We start from the raw sequence: 15,136 nt of genomic DNA on the forward strand, positions 1-15,136 counted from the left end.
GTGTGAGTGCTGCTGAGGGGCGGCGGAGGGTGACGAGCTGTGGAGGGTGTTGTGCGGGCTGAGGCGGCAGCAACATGGCGCTGGTGCGGCAGGCCTACAACCTGCTCTTCAGGAGGACCTCCACCTTCGCGCTCACCATCGTGCTGGGGGCTGTTGTCTTCGAGCGGGTCTTCGACCAAACTGGCGATATGATCTTTGAGCGCATCAACCAGGGGGTGAGGCTGCAACTTGGAGCGGGGATGTGGGTTCATTCGGGGCAGGATGGTGACCTGGGGAAGGACGCCGCTTGTCCCCTGGGCTTGGGGGCTGAATCCCCTCCTCAGCCGCCTCGGGTACCTCGCTCTCCCCTTCCCCGGAGCCCCACTTGGCTATAAAGTGTGTGAAAGCTAACGGTTTAAAGAAAAATCGGTAGCCATTTGCTCACCAGCATGTGAATTTGCCCACATTGTGTTCGCTTTTTATATTTAATAAGTTTTGTTCATGCTCGGTTTTTGTCTTAAACAAAACAGAAAATGCTGACAATCCTCGGAATTAAGTAGCATCTCTTTAAGGAGGAACAGTCAACATTTTTGGACGATGACCTTTCAGAAAGGTCGTCGACTCGATCGTTAACCTTTTCTCGCTCCACAGACACTGTGCTGATACTTTCTTTTCAGATTTCCAATACTTGTAATATTCTGGTTTTCTTTCTTGATTTTGGGTGTGGGTGATATGGATGATGGTTTGGGAAGTGATAACTTGATGGTACAGTCATGATCCAAGGATGAAGGAGAATTTGTTAGAGTTGGTACTCCGGACAGTTTTTATTTCGTTTATGTCAAATAATTTGCTGCACTGATTCATTGACTTTTCTGTAATCGTTTTTCAAACAAAAAAGTATTAGTAAAGTTGATGAGACTGAAAGCCAATAAATCCTAAGGACCCAGTGATTTTATTCATTCATTTTTGGGATCTGGGTGTTCGTTATCACCCATCCTTACTTATCCTTGAATTGATGAGCTAGCTTCTTAAACTGCTGTACTTCTTTTGAAGGCACTCCCAGAATACTTTGACCAATCCTCCTCCACCCTGGTCATGACTCTTACTACTGAACATGTAACCACCACTTCCCAGACTATCATTTGTATCACCCACAGCTAAGATCAAGAAATAAAACCAGGCCAAAGTGTCCAATTGAAACCTAGAAAATTCTTATAGGGCTTGACAGAGTGGATGCAAGGATGAAGAATCAAGAGTCAGGGCCACAGTCTCAGGATAAGAGGAAGGCCATATAGAATAGAATGTGATGAGAAACTTGTTCACTTGAGGGGTGTTGAATCTTTGGAATTCTTTCCTGAAGGATTATGGAGGCTTGTTAATTGAGTTATTCAAAAGGGTGATTGATAGATTTCTGGACATTAGGGGAAGTAAAGCAATAATAGTGCAGGAAAATGGAGTTGAGGTGGAAGGTCAGCCATGATCTTGATGAGCTCGAAGGGCAAGCTGGTCTACTCCAAATTACGTTCTTCCCTAATGCAACAGTATTCAAAATCAGAACATTGTGCATTTAAGCCATACTTAAGAATTTGTTTGTGAAGTATGTGGAAGCTATGTTATACTGAAAAGTATACTGACTATCCAGGTTATGTCAAGGCTCCATTGGCTTTTTCTTGTTCAAATGAATTCTGCTTTGAACGGCAAAGTTTCAAGACCAGAATTCTACAGATATCCTGGCTGTTGCTCCTTAACTAAGACTAGAAAAGTTGCACTGAAATTTCTCAGCTGTTAATCATTTTTTTCCTGAGACATTTCAGTACAACATTACCTCATTGTACAATTTTATTTTCAACTTTTTCACAAAATGAAATCCTGAGTGGGGTTTACAATGACAACTGAGTGGGGTTTACAACATACAATGACCTGGAGAGCTATGGCCAGTCAAGGAGAAGGCAAACAGCACCATTTGGTTTCCTCACCACTTGAGGACAGGCCAAATACAATTCAGGATCTTACCAAGACTAACATGCAAGCTTTGAATTATACCCATCAATGGAATGATTTAGGAGTATGGATGGACAGAAGATTGTCTGCTCAATAAAGATACAACATAGTGAATGAACAGATACCGGCCAAATGATTGAACTAAAAACAGAAAATGCTAGAAACACTTGGGTCAGGCAGCATCCGTACAAAGAGAAATTGACATTTTGGGTCAAAACCCCTTCATTGGAACTTGTGATTGATCTGCCTACACAAGTTTCATTTTAGATCTCAATCTTTTGATGTGAACAGGAAAACCTGTTGGTAATTTTCATTACTTCAGTTAGTTTGTAAATTTACTTTATCCTGGTACTGTTTTATATTTCAAGTTGATAATCAAATTTTCCAAACCTTTATTTTAATAACACAAGGTGAAAATTAGATCAGTGCAATAATGGTTTTTCTGTTTGCAGAAACTCTGGAAACACATCAAACACAATTATGAAAACAAAGAGGATGAATAAGGTTCCATGGTGTAAGGAACACTGAAATATCTTGACTGTTGCTTCTGATGACTAGCCCTGCATTGATATCGCATCCACTAGGACTGTTGATTTCGTCAGATGACTTCTGCACAATCCCTACAAGAATGGAATATTACTTTAATTTGATTAATACTGGATTTCTTTTGCTGAAGATGATAGAGATAACAAATAAATTCTATAATTATTTTTTTGCCTTTTAATCATTTCTGCCTCTGCTGACCACTAAAGACATATTTTCTCTGAAGTATGCCAGGACAGATGGTATATTCGATCTTTTTTTCAATTGAGAGATACTGTGACCTCTTAATTCAAAGTTGCTTAAATTAAGTTGTACATTTCTGGTTTTTGGCATTTTGTTATTCACATTGACTTGAATTACTTTATTTTAGGGTGACATTAAAAAGTCAGTTTGATTTTTAAAAGTTATATTAATGAAACAATGCCTTCAATATTCATGTTACTTCTGAAAATGTACCCTTGAGGCTATTGAAAACTTTTGACCTATATGGGGGAATAAAAACTAAGAAAACTTGAACCTTTTTATTGAACACATTGTTCTGTACCTGTTTGAACATGTTTTTTTCCCACCAAGGGTCCAATAAGCCTGAGTTTACTCATTGTTTATTTTCCTTTGTTATTAGTGGTATCACTTTTGAAGTGGGCTTAGGTAGCCAATTCCTTAGATCATTTCACAGATATGCCTGTGGAACAGGCATGTTAGTCTAAGTTGTGTCAGCAGTGCGAGTGGAAAAGTGTGCAGATGAGCTAATGTAGCACAAGAATTGTAAATGGACCATCTTTGCCCTTTGTTTACCGAAAAGCTGACAGGAAGGAAATAAAATAATTTGGAATATGAAAGCACCTAAAAGGACAAGTGAAGAGAAAGGTTGCAGTTTGTAAGGACAGCATGGTCTGAATTTTCTGAGCAGCTGTTAATAGACTTGAAGGAGAGCAGGTCAATACCTTGGGGGGGTGGAGAAGAGAACCATTAGGATCACTTAAAAGCTTGAAAGTCGTGTCAACAGCACTTCAGGATTAGGGAACTAGGAGGTGAATTTAATGCCAAGGTGCAAGTTTAGGGATAGAATCGGGAAGGCTTAGCAGAAATTTGACCTGATGAGTGAAAGGAAAGTACAAGTAGAAAATAGTATCAATTGCTGAGCAAGAGTAGATGGGGAAGATTTTACATAACGTAGGAATGAGCAGGAGTAATCCATATAGATCTTGACCCTTCAGTAAGACCATATATGGTCTTTCCACTCATACCCATTTTCGTACTGGATCCTCATAACTCAGCTTACCTGTGGTCCAAGAATTTGTATCAATCTTGCTTACAGTTGCAACATTAGCTCCTTGTTCAACCCAAAATCCTCATTGCATTTAAATTGTGTTGCTGACCTTTAAATTGTGTTCTCCTTGCCTCTAAATTCTTCCCTACAGCCCTCTGATGACACAAGCAGTTAATATTTTAGGTCAATGACTTTCCACCAGAATTAGAAAATATTCAGAATCAGAATTATCACCGATTTATAGGAAATGAAATTTGCTGTTTTGCAGCAGCAGTACAATGCAAAGACATAAAATTACTATAAATTACAAAAATAAAGTGTGCAAAAAAGGAATAATGAGCTAATAGGCCTACAGTGGTGTGAAGGATGGGAGTGGATGACTAATAAATGTGATAATGCAAGGAAAGAACACTTCCATAGTCTGGCAGTGTTTTGGGGAAAGTAGCAGGCAATTCCTGTTAGCTGAGTGCCAATGGATGATACCTATTAAGAGCTGGCATTGCAATTCTTCCACTCAGAGTGGCTGTAGTGGAATCTCTATTACCAGCAGTTCTATGCAAGAGGACAAAAAAATCTCTGTATAAGCTTTGAAGTTATTAACGTGAAGGCAACGCGGCTGCAAATTGCCCTACAGAAAGATGAAGTGATGTTTCTGAGCTAATGTTGAACACTAAGAAGACCAAAGAGAGAGGGGGATCTACAGGATATCATGCATGCTAAACAGTGGTAGCAGCATGTCATACATAGCCAGACAATTTTACAATCCATGGTTCAAATCAAAGCTAGAATCCTGCCACATCCATTTGTAGATAAGAGTGGGCAATTAAATAGCTGAAGGAGGTTTCTGGGCATCTCCATCCTCAACAATAGGAGAGCCTAACACAAGTATCGAAAACAATGCTGAAGCAAGTGCAGTCACATTTGGCTACATGTGCAGTGTATGATCCTTGGGCCTTTTACATTGCAAGATATGGACAACTTCAATCTGCATGATATTGAGACTGGCAGAACTGCATACAGTAGAGCAAAAGTAATGGGTTCTGACAATATCCCATTATGGCTGCTTAAGACTAGTGTTCCAGAACTAGTTATGGCATGAGTCAAGGTGTTCCAGTAAAGATATAATATTGACATCTATCCAACAATGTGGAAAATCATCCAGTTATGTCCACAAAATCACCAATAATCCAATCCACCCAATCTAGTGTCTGTTATTACAGTGATGAAAGGTGTTCTTGGAAAGATCACCTGCAAGAGTCTTTCCAAAAAAGCCATCTTGGCCTATAAATATGTTGCTGTTCTTTCTTCATTACTTGGTCTAAATACTAGAATTCCCAATTCAACAACACTTCACTACAAAGATTGCAGGTTCAGGGTAGCAGCTTACCAACTTACCAACTTCTAAAGGACAATTAGGGATGGAAAATAATATTACTAAATGTTGTTTGTGAATTTCATCCAGATCCCATAAATTAATAAGTAGAAACAGATTAGGAACATTTTGAAATCACCCATATTTCTATTCAACTATCCTAAGAACTACTTTGGATGTCGATTTCATCCCTAATACAAACAGGAATTTATGATACTGGAAAACTTTAGGCTGTATGTCAGCCAATCCTAAAAGTTCTATTAACAGATGGACACTGAATAGTCTTGCAGTGTTAATTTATGCTTTGCATTTTTTCCCTGGGCCAGCTGGAGGTGCCCTGCTTATCCCGGTGACTGGGGTCAAAAACTGAAAAAAAAGTCAGAATTTGTGTTTTCTGAATTTGGATATTACCAATTTCTCTTTATATTGTTCTTTATTCTTTCAATCACATCACAGAATTTGAAAGACACATTCCTGTCTGTATTCAAAACTTGCCTTGAATTATCTTATTTGCAATGATCATCGGTATGGATCACTATAAATATTTGGCTTATTTAGTGTGTAGTTTGCATCTTGACGCAGACTTATTTGTGCTTCCATAATAAATTCCAAACAACAAAATCAAGTCTTATCAAATCGGCAGTCCCCATGGGCATGTGATCATGCATTTATTAAGATTTATCCGTGAATTTCCTTATTCCACATGATGAACCCTATTTCAACCAGCAAAAAAAAATACTGAAGGAACTCAGTTGGTCGAGCAGCATCTGGAGACAAAGAAATGGTCAACATTTCAGGTCAAGACCCTGCATCAAGACTGATGGTTCATTCCTTTGCCTCCACAGATGTTGCTTGACCCACTGAGATCCTCCAGTAGTTTGCTTTTTGCTCCAGATTTCAGCATTTGCAGTCTCTCTTGTGGCCCTGTTTCAACAAACTCTTCTCATATTTGTATCATCACTGTTATGGTCTTAGCATTTTAGACACAATTGCCCTATCTCAATTCCTTGACCGTCCTTTTAAAGTTGCTAGAGCAGAAATTTGTCTCTAGCAGGATATTCTCAACTGTTTGTTGTAGGTAGTGCCTGATATGTAATCTCATTGTAGTCACTAGCAATCTGGGACAGTTTTTTTGACACTTTCTTACACAAATTTCTAGCCCTGTAGTTTATAAAAGACTTGCATTCTCTGTCATCTTTTGTCATACATTCTCTGCCACTCTTTAATCCTTTTTCAGTTCTCCTCTGCACTTGCTTTCCTACTCTATTATGAACCTCATTTAATCTTTATCTGTTTCATTTTATTCTCAATTTCTTCAGTCATCTAGCATTCAGTCATCATGTTAGGATGTCTTTCCTTCTCATATGAATGTATTTAGTCTGTACCCAAACTATCTCCACTGTCAGTTAAATTAATAAACGAGCAATAATCTACGTTTACACCAAAATGAGTGCGAGTTTTTTGTTGTGCTGCCAGGAGTGATAGCACTGAAACCACGACTCTGGGACTACTCTTTAATGCAACTCAAATAATTGGTCATTAGGTTAAAATAGTGATCTGAATTTTACTTGGCTATTGAAAATGCCAAGGAAGCCACTTAGTTGTAATAGGATATGCAGAAATGTGCAATAGAAGTCACCATTGTTGGCAAAGTTTACATCCTCAAATTAAAAAAAATACAAATATACTGACTGGTGGCTCAGAATTTATTTGAAAATGGTTGCTGTATTTACATCACACATTAAACTCTGCAAATGAATTGGTTGTAATTAAGTGTGGATTATGTAAATACCACTGGTTAGTACAAACCATAACAAACTCCACAAATCAAGCACATTCAGTGCAATAGATAACTGACAAGTTATCAATTGCCAACATGAGGAATTCTGAACTGTGTGCATTACCTACTGCCTGTGTGCTGAAATACTTCCCCACGACATGGTGATATATCTATTTCGATCCTAATTTCACATTTGCATTAATATTCTCATCAAGTGTTCATTTTGGTTCATCAATGTGCAAATTGATTATGCAAAGGATATCTGCATCCTTTCTATGTCTCCAAGTCAAGACTTCAACAGACAAGAAAAAGATTTCCAATAGCCCAGGTACCCAACACTGCCGAGCTGTCTCTAACAGAGCCAGGTCAAACCTGGCACCAATGACTGGTCTTGAAACCAGAATGAGGAAACTTCTGGATGTTAAATAATACATGACACTAGTGCATCTAAAAAAACGGGAAGGATGAAAAAACGATAAACTTTTTTTCTTGAAAATATTTAATTGTAGCATGGTCTAGCAATAATGGGCAGCTGTATTAAAGATGCATCATTCTGAATCATAGATTGAAACATATGCAGCCAAATAAGTGAAGACACTGTAATATAGAGAAATTTTTAAATGTCAGCGAAGACAAAAAATATTCCATTAAAGGAATAGCTGTTATTCTACCTGCATCACTGAAATCTAATTTTGACTGACACTCAGATCTGGCCACCACGTTTGTCAGCTGGCAAGACTGAGATTCTGCAGCAAAATACTCAAGGGAGTGAAACTCTGTCCAGAAGAAGAAGAAAGTAAATTCATGTATTATTATTCAATATGTTTGGCTCCTCTTGCCTGAGAAAGAACATTATGAAAAATAAGGGTCCAATTTACACAGCTCTTGATTAAAGTGGTGATAAAAGGTCGAGAATTCTTAAGAATAGAACAGGAGAGAGAGGAAGGAAAAGTTAAGAAGAAATAATGACTAAAAAGAAGTTGGAATCATTCCTTTGTTCCGCTTTCTATCTGCTAGGGATCGTCGATTATGATTGGCTCGAAGAGATTTATTAGCCTCTTTTTTTCTTCTTTCTATTAGTGTTTCTTTTGATTGTCCCTGGCCCTTTGCAGTTCCTGTAACAGCAGCATTGTCACGTTTGATCCTGCAAAAAAATTATAATTTTTGACATTATCATAACTTAGACAACAGTGAATAAACAAGGTGAAACAATTGTTTTGCCTCATTCAGCAGAACCAACCAAGTATAAATGAATCACAACTGGATATTGTGATTGGGGGGGGGGGCGGTGGTGGAGGGAGAAAATTCTTGGAAAGGCAGCGCTGTGATGACAGATTTTCAGTAAACTTAATCAGGGTCCCACAATGTATGTGCATGTACGAATTTCCCAAAAGACCAATTCAAAATCCAGAGATCCCCCACAGTACAAATTATTGAAAAAACACTCCAATTATATACTTTACATGGAGAAAAATATCCAAAACAATCGAGAAATTACAACTAAAGGGGAATATCAACACTGAAGAATTTTGATTAAAAAAATGTTCTCAATTAGAAGTCAGCTGCAGTATTTTTAAGTGATAATTTTCAGCACAGGTCATACCTTGACAAAGAGCCAGATAGAAGCCTGAGACAGGCCTGTCATATTAAACAACCGACCTTGGGAGTTTCAAAAGCAATTCATATGTACGAATTTCCCAGCAGGAGTAAACAACACACAAAATATGAGCAGATGTAGGCCACTCAACCCAAGCCTACTCTGCAATTTAATGTTAACAGCTGATCTGACTGTAACCTCCATTTTGCATTCCCATCTACCCAAGGTAATCAAGTATCTATCTCTGCACCAACCTCATATAAAATAACCACACATAAAAAATTTAAAACCATTTAAAAACTCTGTTTCCACTGCCCTTTGAGGAGCTGAGTTCCAAAGCCTCATGACCTTCAGACAGAAAATAATTTGCCTCAATGTCTTAAATGAGCAAACTCTTATTTTTAAACTGTGACCTTCAGTTCTAGATTTTAGATCCTCCCCACATCCATACTGTTAAGACTCCTCTGGATCTTGTATCTTTCAATTGTCACCTCTTAATCTTCTAAATTCAGCAAATAGAATCCTTGCTTGTCCAACCTTTCATGATCTAACCTGCCCATTCCTGATATCAGCATAGTAACCCTCCTCTGAATTGCTTCCAATGCATTAACAAATTTCCCTATACTAAATTAATCTCCCTACTTTTGTATACAATTCCCCTCACAATAATCAATAATGTTCTGATAAACTTCCTAATTACTTGCAGTATGTACATACTAGCCTTTTGAGGACTCTGCACTGGGACACTCGGATCGCTGTGCATCTCAGATTTCTGTAATCTCTTACCATTTCGGAAAAAAATGCAGTTTTTACTTTGCCTGCCATTATCTTCATTTGTCAGATCTTTGCCATTCACTTAACCTACCAATATCCCATTCTAGCCTCATAATGTCCTCTTCATAAGGTAGTTTCCTATATATCTGTGTATAATCAGCGAATTTAGCAGCCATACCTTTAGATAAGATGTTAAAATTGAGGTCTTTTCTGCAGTTTGTCTGAACTATAATGTTTTCAGCACTATTTAACATATAACAGGACAGCACGGGACACACTCCATGGCCCACAATATCTATGCTGACCATGATGCAAATCTAAATTAATACCACCTGCCTACAAAAGGTCCTTACTCCTACAATTCCTTGCCTGTTCATATGCCTGTCTAAATGCCTCTTAAGGATTGCTACTGTATCCGCTTCTCCCACTCTCCCTAGCAGGGCATTCCAGGTACCTACCACTGTGTCAAAAATCTTGCTCACAAATCACCTTTAAACTTTCCCCCCTCATCCCACACCTATGCCCTCTGATATTTGACATTTCTGTCCTGAGAAAAAGACTCTCACCCGATCTATGTCTCTCATAATTTTATATACTTCTTCCAGGTCACCCCTCAACCTCTGACGCTCCAGCAAAAACAATCCAAGTTTGTCCAACCTTTCCTTATACTCTTCAATCCAGGCAACATCTTGGTGAACCTCTTCTGCACCCTCTCCAAAGCATCCACATCCTTCCTGTAATGTGGCAATTAAAATGGGACACAATACTCTAAACGTGGCCTAACCAAAGTTCCATACAGTAGAACATAACTTGCTAACCTTTATACTCAATGCTTCATCTGATGAAGGCAAGCATGCCATATACCTTCTGAGCAACCCAATCCACTTGTGTTGCCATTTTCAGGGAGCTATGGAGTTGCACTCCAAGATCCCTCTGTACAGTAATACTCCTAAGCGTCCTGCCATTTACTGTATACTTTCCTCTTACACTTGACCTCCCAGAATGCAGCACCTCACACCGGTCCAGATTAAACTCTATCTGCCATTTCTCCACTCATATTTCCAACTGATATATCCTCTTGTATCCTTTGACATCCTGGAATATCCACAATTCCACCATCTTGTGTGTCACCTGCAAACTTACTAATCAGGTTACCTACATTTTCATTCAGGTAATTTACATACATCACCAACAACAGGGGTCCCGGCACTGATCCTTTAACAGCACCACTGTTCATGGACTCCAGTCAGAGAAATATCCCTCCAACACTACCCTGTTTTCTATGACCAAGCCAAGCCATTTACCGTACCTAATAACTATGCAACACTTCTTTCTTTGGTATTGGTACCTACATGTACCATGATTATTGGATACTCCTCCTTTCACTGTAAATTCTTCTCCAGCCAAGAGCAGATATCCTGAATCCTGGCACCAGGAAGATAACAGTGTCCCAGAATCTCATTTCTTTGCATTGGGTAGCTCTGTTTCAATCTAACCTCCAGAAGGTGTTAGTCACCTTAACTGGAAGCCTTGCAGACCAACTCACAGATGGTAAACTAGGAATTCTTGCATAAGTCATAAGTAGGAAAATACTTATTACCCAAACAGAATTTTTCTCTTACTCCAAATTATACCCTTCCTTTTTTTTTCAACTTTAGAATCACCAAAGTAAAAATTGTACCTTTTTTTGAAGACTGAAGACTTAAGTCTAAACTAATGTGGGAGGAAGCCAACACACCCATGTCAGAAACCCATGAGGATAAAGGGAGAGCATGCAAATTTCAGAGATAGCACCTGAGGTCAGTATCAATCCTGGGACCCTGGAGCTGTGAGGCAGTAGCAGTAACTGCTGTGCCAATGTGCCACCCAGACAAATGACCTTGTCTGTATCAGGGTCAAAAATCAAACCATCTGGAGCTTAGTTCGAGAAATGAAAATAAACACTAGAAGTAATCACTGCCATGAATGATGACACTTTCAACTAATTTTGCAGTATCTTACTCAATATTTTGTAGAGGCATGCATATTTTTCCTTCATGAAATAAAATGAAAGCATGTAAAAATTAAATAAAGTCAGAATATAAATAAAATAGAAATGTGGCTGCAGTGGTTCTCTGCTAAATTTAGAAAATCATTACACTGGCTATCTGCTTAGCACTACCCCCGATAGCACTGACTCTTGGGGAACTTTTGGCCCTGGAGTCTGAACACTCACAGGTATGTACCCCTCCATACTATAAAAATGACACCCACCCTGGCTATGGTGCTGGGAAGCTGGCCCTTCCACAACAATTAAACTGTGATCCTACCTCTGCCCAGTTTAGTGTGTAGTCACCAAGGCAATGAGGAGGAGCTTCCTGTGAGGCTGATGGTGGTCAGACTGGGTTGAGTGGGACCAGTCAGTGCCGAAATGTGGGGTTCAGGGCTAGAGACAAGTAGCAGCTGTTCCATGCGTTGACAGACTGCTCGGAGCTTACAGTCTCTCACCTCACTTCTTACTGACATGCACTCTCCCCCTCCTTTGATTGACTGCATATCTGTCCCCAGCGTGGAGATTTCCCTGTGTCAAAAACAAACTTAAGTGGTCACTACAGAGGCACAAGTAGAGCACTAAGCTCTTAACTAGGTTCCTGGCACAGCAGCACTGTCGGTAATGATTCACTATTTCACATAGGTAAATGCTTTCTGGGAATGCATCTTGAGCACTGAGTGAGGCACAATTTTAAGTCTATAAATTATGAAATTGCAAAGTCGCAAACAGAGATTTCAAAGCTGCAGTCTGGTTTGAGTTTGGGAGCCATTCAATTTCTCCAGGTACCTTTGGGTTGCTCCACTCAAATGAAATCATTCACTTTAAAATGAGGCAGAACCTTATAACTGTGTATGAAGTTTCACATGTAAATATTGATAATCCTGAACTTTGTCAGGTAAAGTCACATGCCAGAGACACTTAAAGAACAAGGACAAAAATAAAAACAAAAGACAAACACTAATACAAGAACATGTCAAAACATATGTATTTTTTGCCCCTGCCATAGCTTCTTACCCTTTTCTGGCACAGAAAGCGGCACGCCTTGCCTCAGCCTTTTCCCTTAGCAACGCTGGGTCTTGTACAAATAGATCCCTCTTTGGCCCTTCCTCCTAGAAATTACAACAATTCATTAATCATCACATATTTCAGCAATCTCAAACACCATTCTTTTTACCTTCACATAAATAGATCTTTGGTAGCTTGCCAGACAACATCCATAACCATCATTCATTCTCCAACAATCTGAACAATAAACTGACAAAATGCTGGATTCAGCAGATCAGTCAGCATTTGGGCATGTTGTGTATTTCCAGTATTTTCTATTTTTATTTCAGATTTCCAGTGTCTGCAGTATTTTGGTTTTCAATTCTAAACAATGGTTTTATATGGATTAGGATTCTGTTGAAAACTTCATGAGATACACCACCTTATCTGGAATAATCTTTGTGATCAGTACAGTGGAATTTTGTGTTTAAGCAATCAAAAATAGTAACAACTTTAAACCTGGAAAATTTATTTTAATTTTGTTTAGTTTATTTTCATTTGTGTATTCAATCCACATTTATGCATAAAGATATCTCAGTAATTAACCACACTTTTGGAAGAACATCAAGACTTTGGGAAGAGAACTGAAGGGGTTTACTCAAACCAATCCAGGGATGAGTGGTTACAGTTATGTAAATAGACTGAAGAAGTTGGGATTGTTTCCCTCAACAGCAGAATCAGACTAACAGGCGATTTGATTGAAGAGTTTAAAAGCATTAAGGATTTAGCCAACAAATATGCAGAAACAGTTTCCAATTGCTGAACCAGAGGGCATTGACTTAAGGCGACAGGCAAAGAGGACTCATAAGGAAAATCTTTTAATCTAATACACAGTTAGGATCTGGAATGCAGTGCCTGATGGGGTGGCAGATAAGGGAAAAGGTTGTGCCAGTAAATGGTAAGAACCTGTGGCAGGCAAAAAATAATACCAGTTTCGAGATATCCTCTTACTGGTGTTTCCAGCTCCCCTCCTTTCAAAGGGGAACTGGTAAAATTCTCGAGTGAAAAAAAAATACTGCAAAGATGTAGGGAAAGGGCAGGGGAGCTAATCAGATTACTTTGAGAAAGAGCTGGCATAAACTCAATACACCAAAAGATTCTATTATTAGAACCATTACATCAGTCACTTTCCCCCACCACCCCATTTAATGTGAATGGGATGACATGAATTGCAAACAGTGTTGGTAAGAGAACTGGAAGGTACTGGATGAATTTAATGGAAGATACTAAAACACAAATTTGATTTTGTTGTCCCATTTAAATAGAACAAAAGCAGAGGTTTGACAGAAATACTTTTTTTCCCTCCCCAAATTAAAAAAAAACAAACCCACTGGAGCACCTCTCAACGCAAATGTTTATTTGATAAAAATCTGTGTGAATGAGTACTGAACATCCTCAAATATTATGACTAAATTAGTTACAAATACTTCTGCCTTGAAGTTCAAACGCCTTTGCCTTTAAGATGTAAAGGATTTCTTGGCTACCATGGTAGGTGCTAAATTGCTTTTCATTTTGGTAAATTGGTTAAACAAATCCAAGAGAGTCAAAGAGAAGGTAGGTAGTCAGAGTCTTTTTCCAAGGTTGGAAATGTCTAATATTAGAGGGCGTAGGTTTAAATGAGAGAAGGAAATTTGCAAGGCAAGTTTTTTTTGTTTACACGGAAAGTGGTAGGTGCCTAGAATGCATTGCCAGAGAAGGTGGTGGAAGCAGATATGACAGCAACTTTTAAAACAGACGCAAGAACAGGCAGGGAGTAGAGGGAATGTGGATCATATGCCAGCAGATGGGATTAGTTTAGATTGGCATCATAGTTGGTGCAGAATGGCCTGTTCCTGTGCTCTATTATTTTATGTTCTAAACTAGTGAATACCTCAGGGGACAGGGGAGAAGATATTAAGCTCGGAATGATTCATCTCAAATTCGTTATTGCTGCAACTCCATTATTTGAATTAATGTAGAATGTCATAAAAGCTATTCGAAGAATTAGAATAAGAATACCAGCAGCAATCCCCCCGAGAACAGAAAACAAGCTAGAATATAAAAATATAATTGTAAAATAAATGCAATACTTGTCTGTGCATCAGTTTCCATAAATGTGTTAAATCCCAACAAATTACACTTCATTGGTCTAAATAATTTGAATTACCTTTGGTACTTCAGCTTCAGCTTCCTCTTCCTCTTCTACTTCCTCTTTCTGTCGCAAAACACGAGGGATCGTAAATGGTCTGTGGGAAACAAGCAAGTGGACTATGGTACACACACAGACAATTAAAGCCTTTTACTTGTGAAATTATTTGGGAATGCCATTGAGCTTTAATGCACTTGTCCATTTTGAAGATCATTACATATGGTTCCTGCAAACGTAACGAGGGAAGTGTAAAGAATTGAATACAATTCCTCAACTAGAGGAGCCTAATTTCAATTCTGCACAATTCAATCCTTGTTCTAAATTGAAAAGCTTGAAGGTCTTGAAAACTTTGGAGCACATATGTCCATTTAAATTGATTGTTGAGCTTCTATACAATCTACCTATAAGAAATTTTGCATCTAGATGCACACCCTCTATACAAAATACATTTACTACTGTCTCGCAATTTCAAACTTGGAAATTTTACTCTCATGAAATTCTATCCTTTCCTGACCTAAAATTCCACATCATGCCATCTGTCTGCACTTACATTGTAATATTTTCTTTTCAATTTGATGACAATACATCAATTAACCTTTATTGAATCATTAAGCTT

At 38.5% G+C, this 15,136-nt stretch overlaps 2 protein-coding genes across 2 annotated transcripts in view; one reads left to right on the top strand and one right to left on the bottom strand.

Annotated features, from left to right (window-relative positions):
* The first annotated feature begins 33 nt into the window (after positions 1-33).
* LOC127579409 (cytochrome b-c1 complex subunit 9) lies at positions 34-3,039 on the top strand. Its single transcript, XM_052032190.1, has 2 exons — positions 34-215; positions 2,433-3,039. Exons 1-2 carry the CDS (start codon positions 75-77, stop codon positions 2,481-2,483), a joined length of 192 nt encoding a protein of 63 aa, XP_051888150.1. The 5' UTR covers positions 34-74; the 3' UTR covers positions 2,484-3,039.
* A 3,818-nt stretch (positions 3,040-6,857) lies between these two features.
* The window catches only part of ascc2 (activating signal cointegrator 1 complex subunit 2), a 36,945-nt gene continuing 28,666 nt past the window's right edge, over positions 6,858-15,136 (bottom strand). Inside the window, exons 17-19 of the mRNA XM_052032189.1 lie at positions 14,539-14,617; positions 12,363-12,457; positions 6,858-8,089 (exon numbers count right to left, since the gene is read on the bottom strand). Of these exons, the coding sequence (XP_051888149.1) occupies positions 7,915-8,089; positions 12,363-12,457; positions 14,539-14,617 (349 nt within the window). The 3' untranslated portion in view covers positions 6,858-7,914. The remainder of the gene's footprint in view (positions 8,090-12,362; positions 12,458-14,538; positions 14,618-15,136) is intronic.

The sequence above is a fragment of the Pristis pectinata genome, chromosome 17, assembly GCF_009764475.1.
Source record: "Pristis pectinata isolate sPriPec2 chromosome 17, sPriPec2.1.pri, whole genome shotgun sequence".
NCBI classification, from domain to species: domain Eukaryota; kingdom Metazoa; phylum Chordata; class Chondrichthyes; order Rhinopristiformes; family Pristidae; genus Pristis; species Pristis pectinata.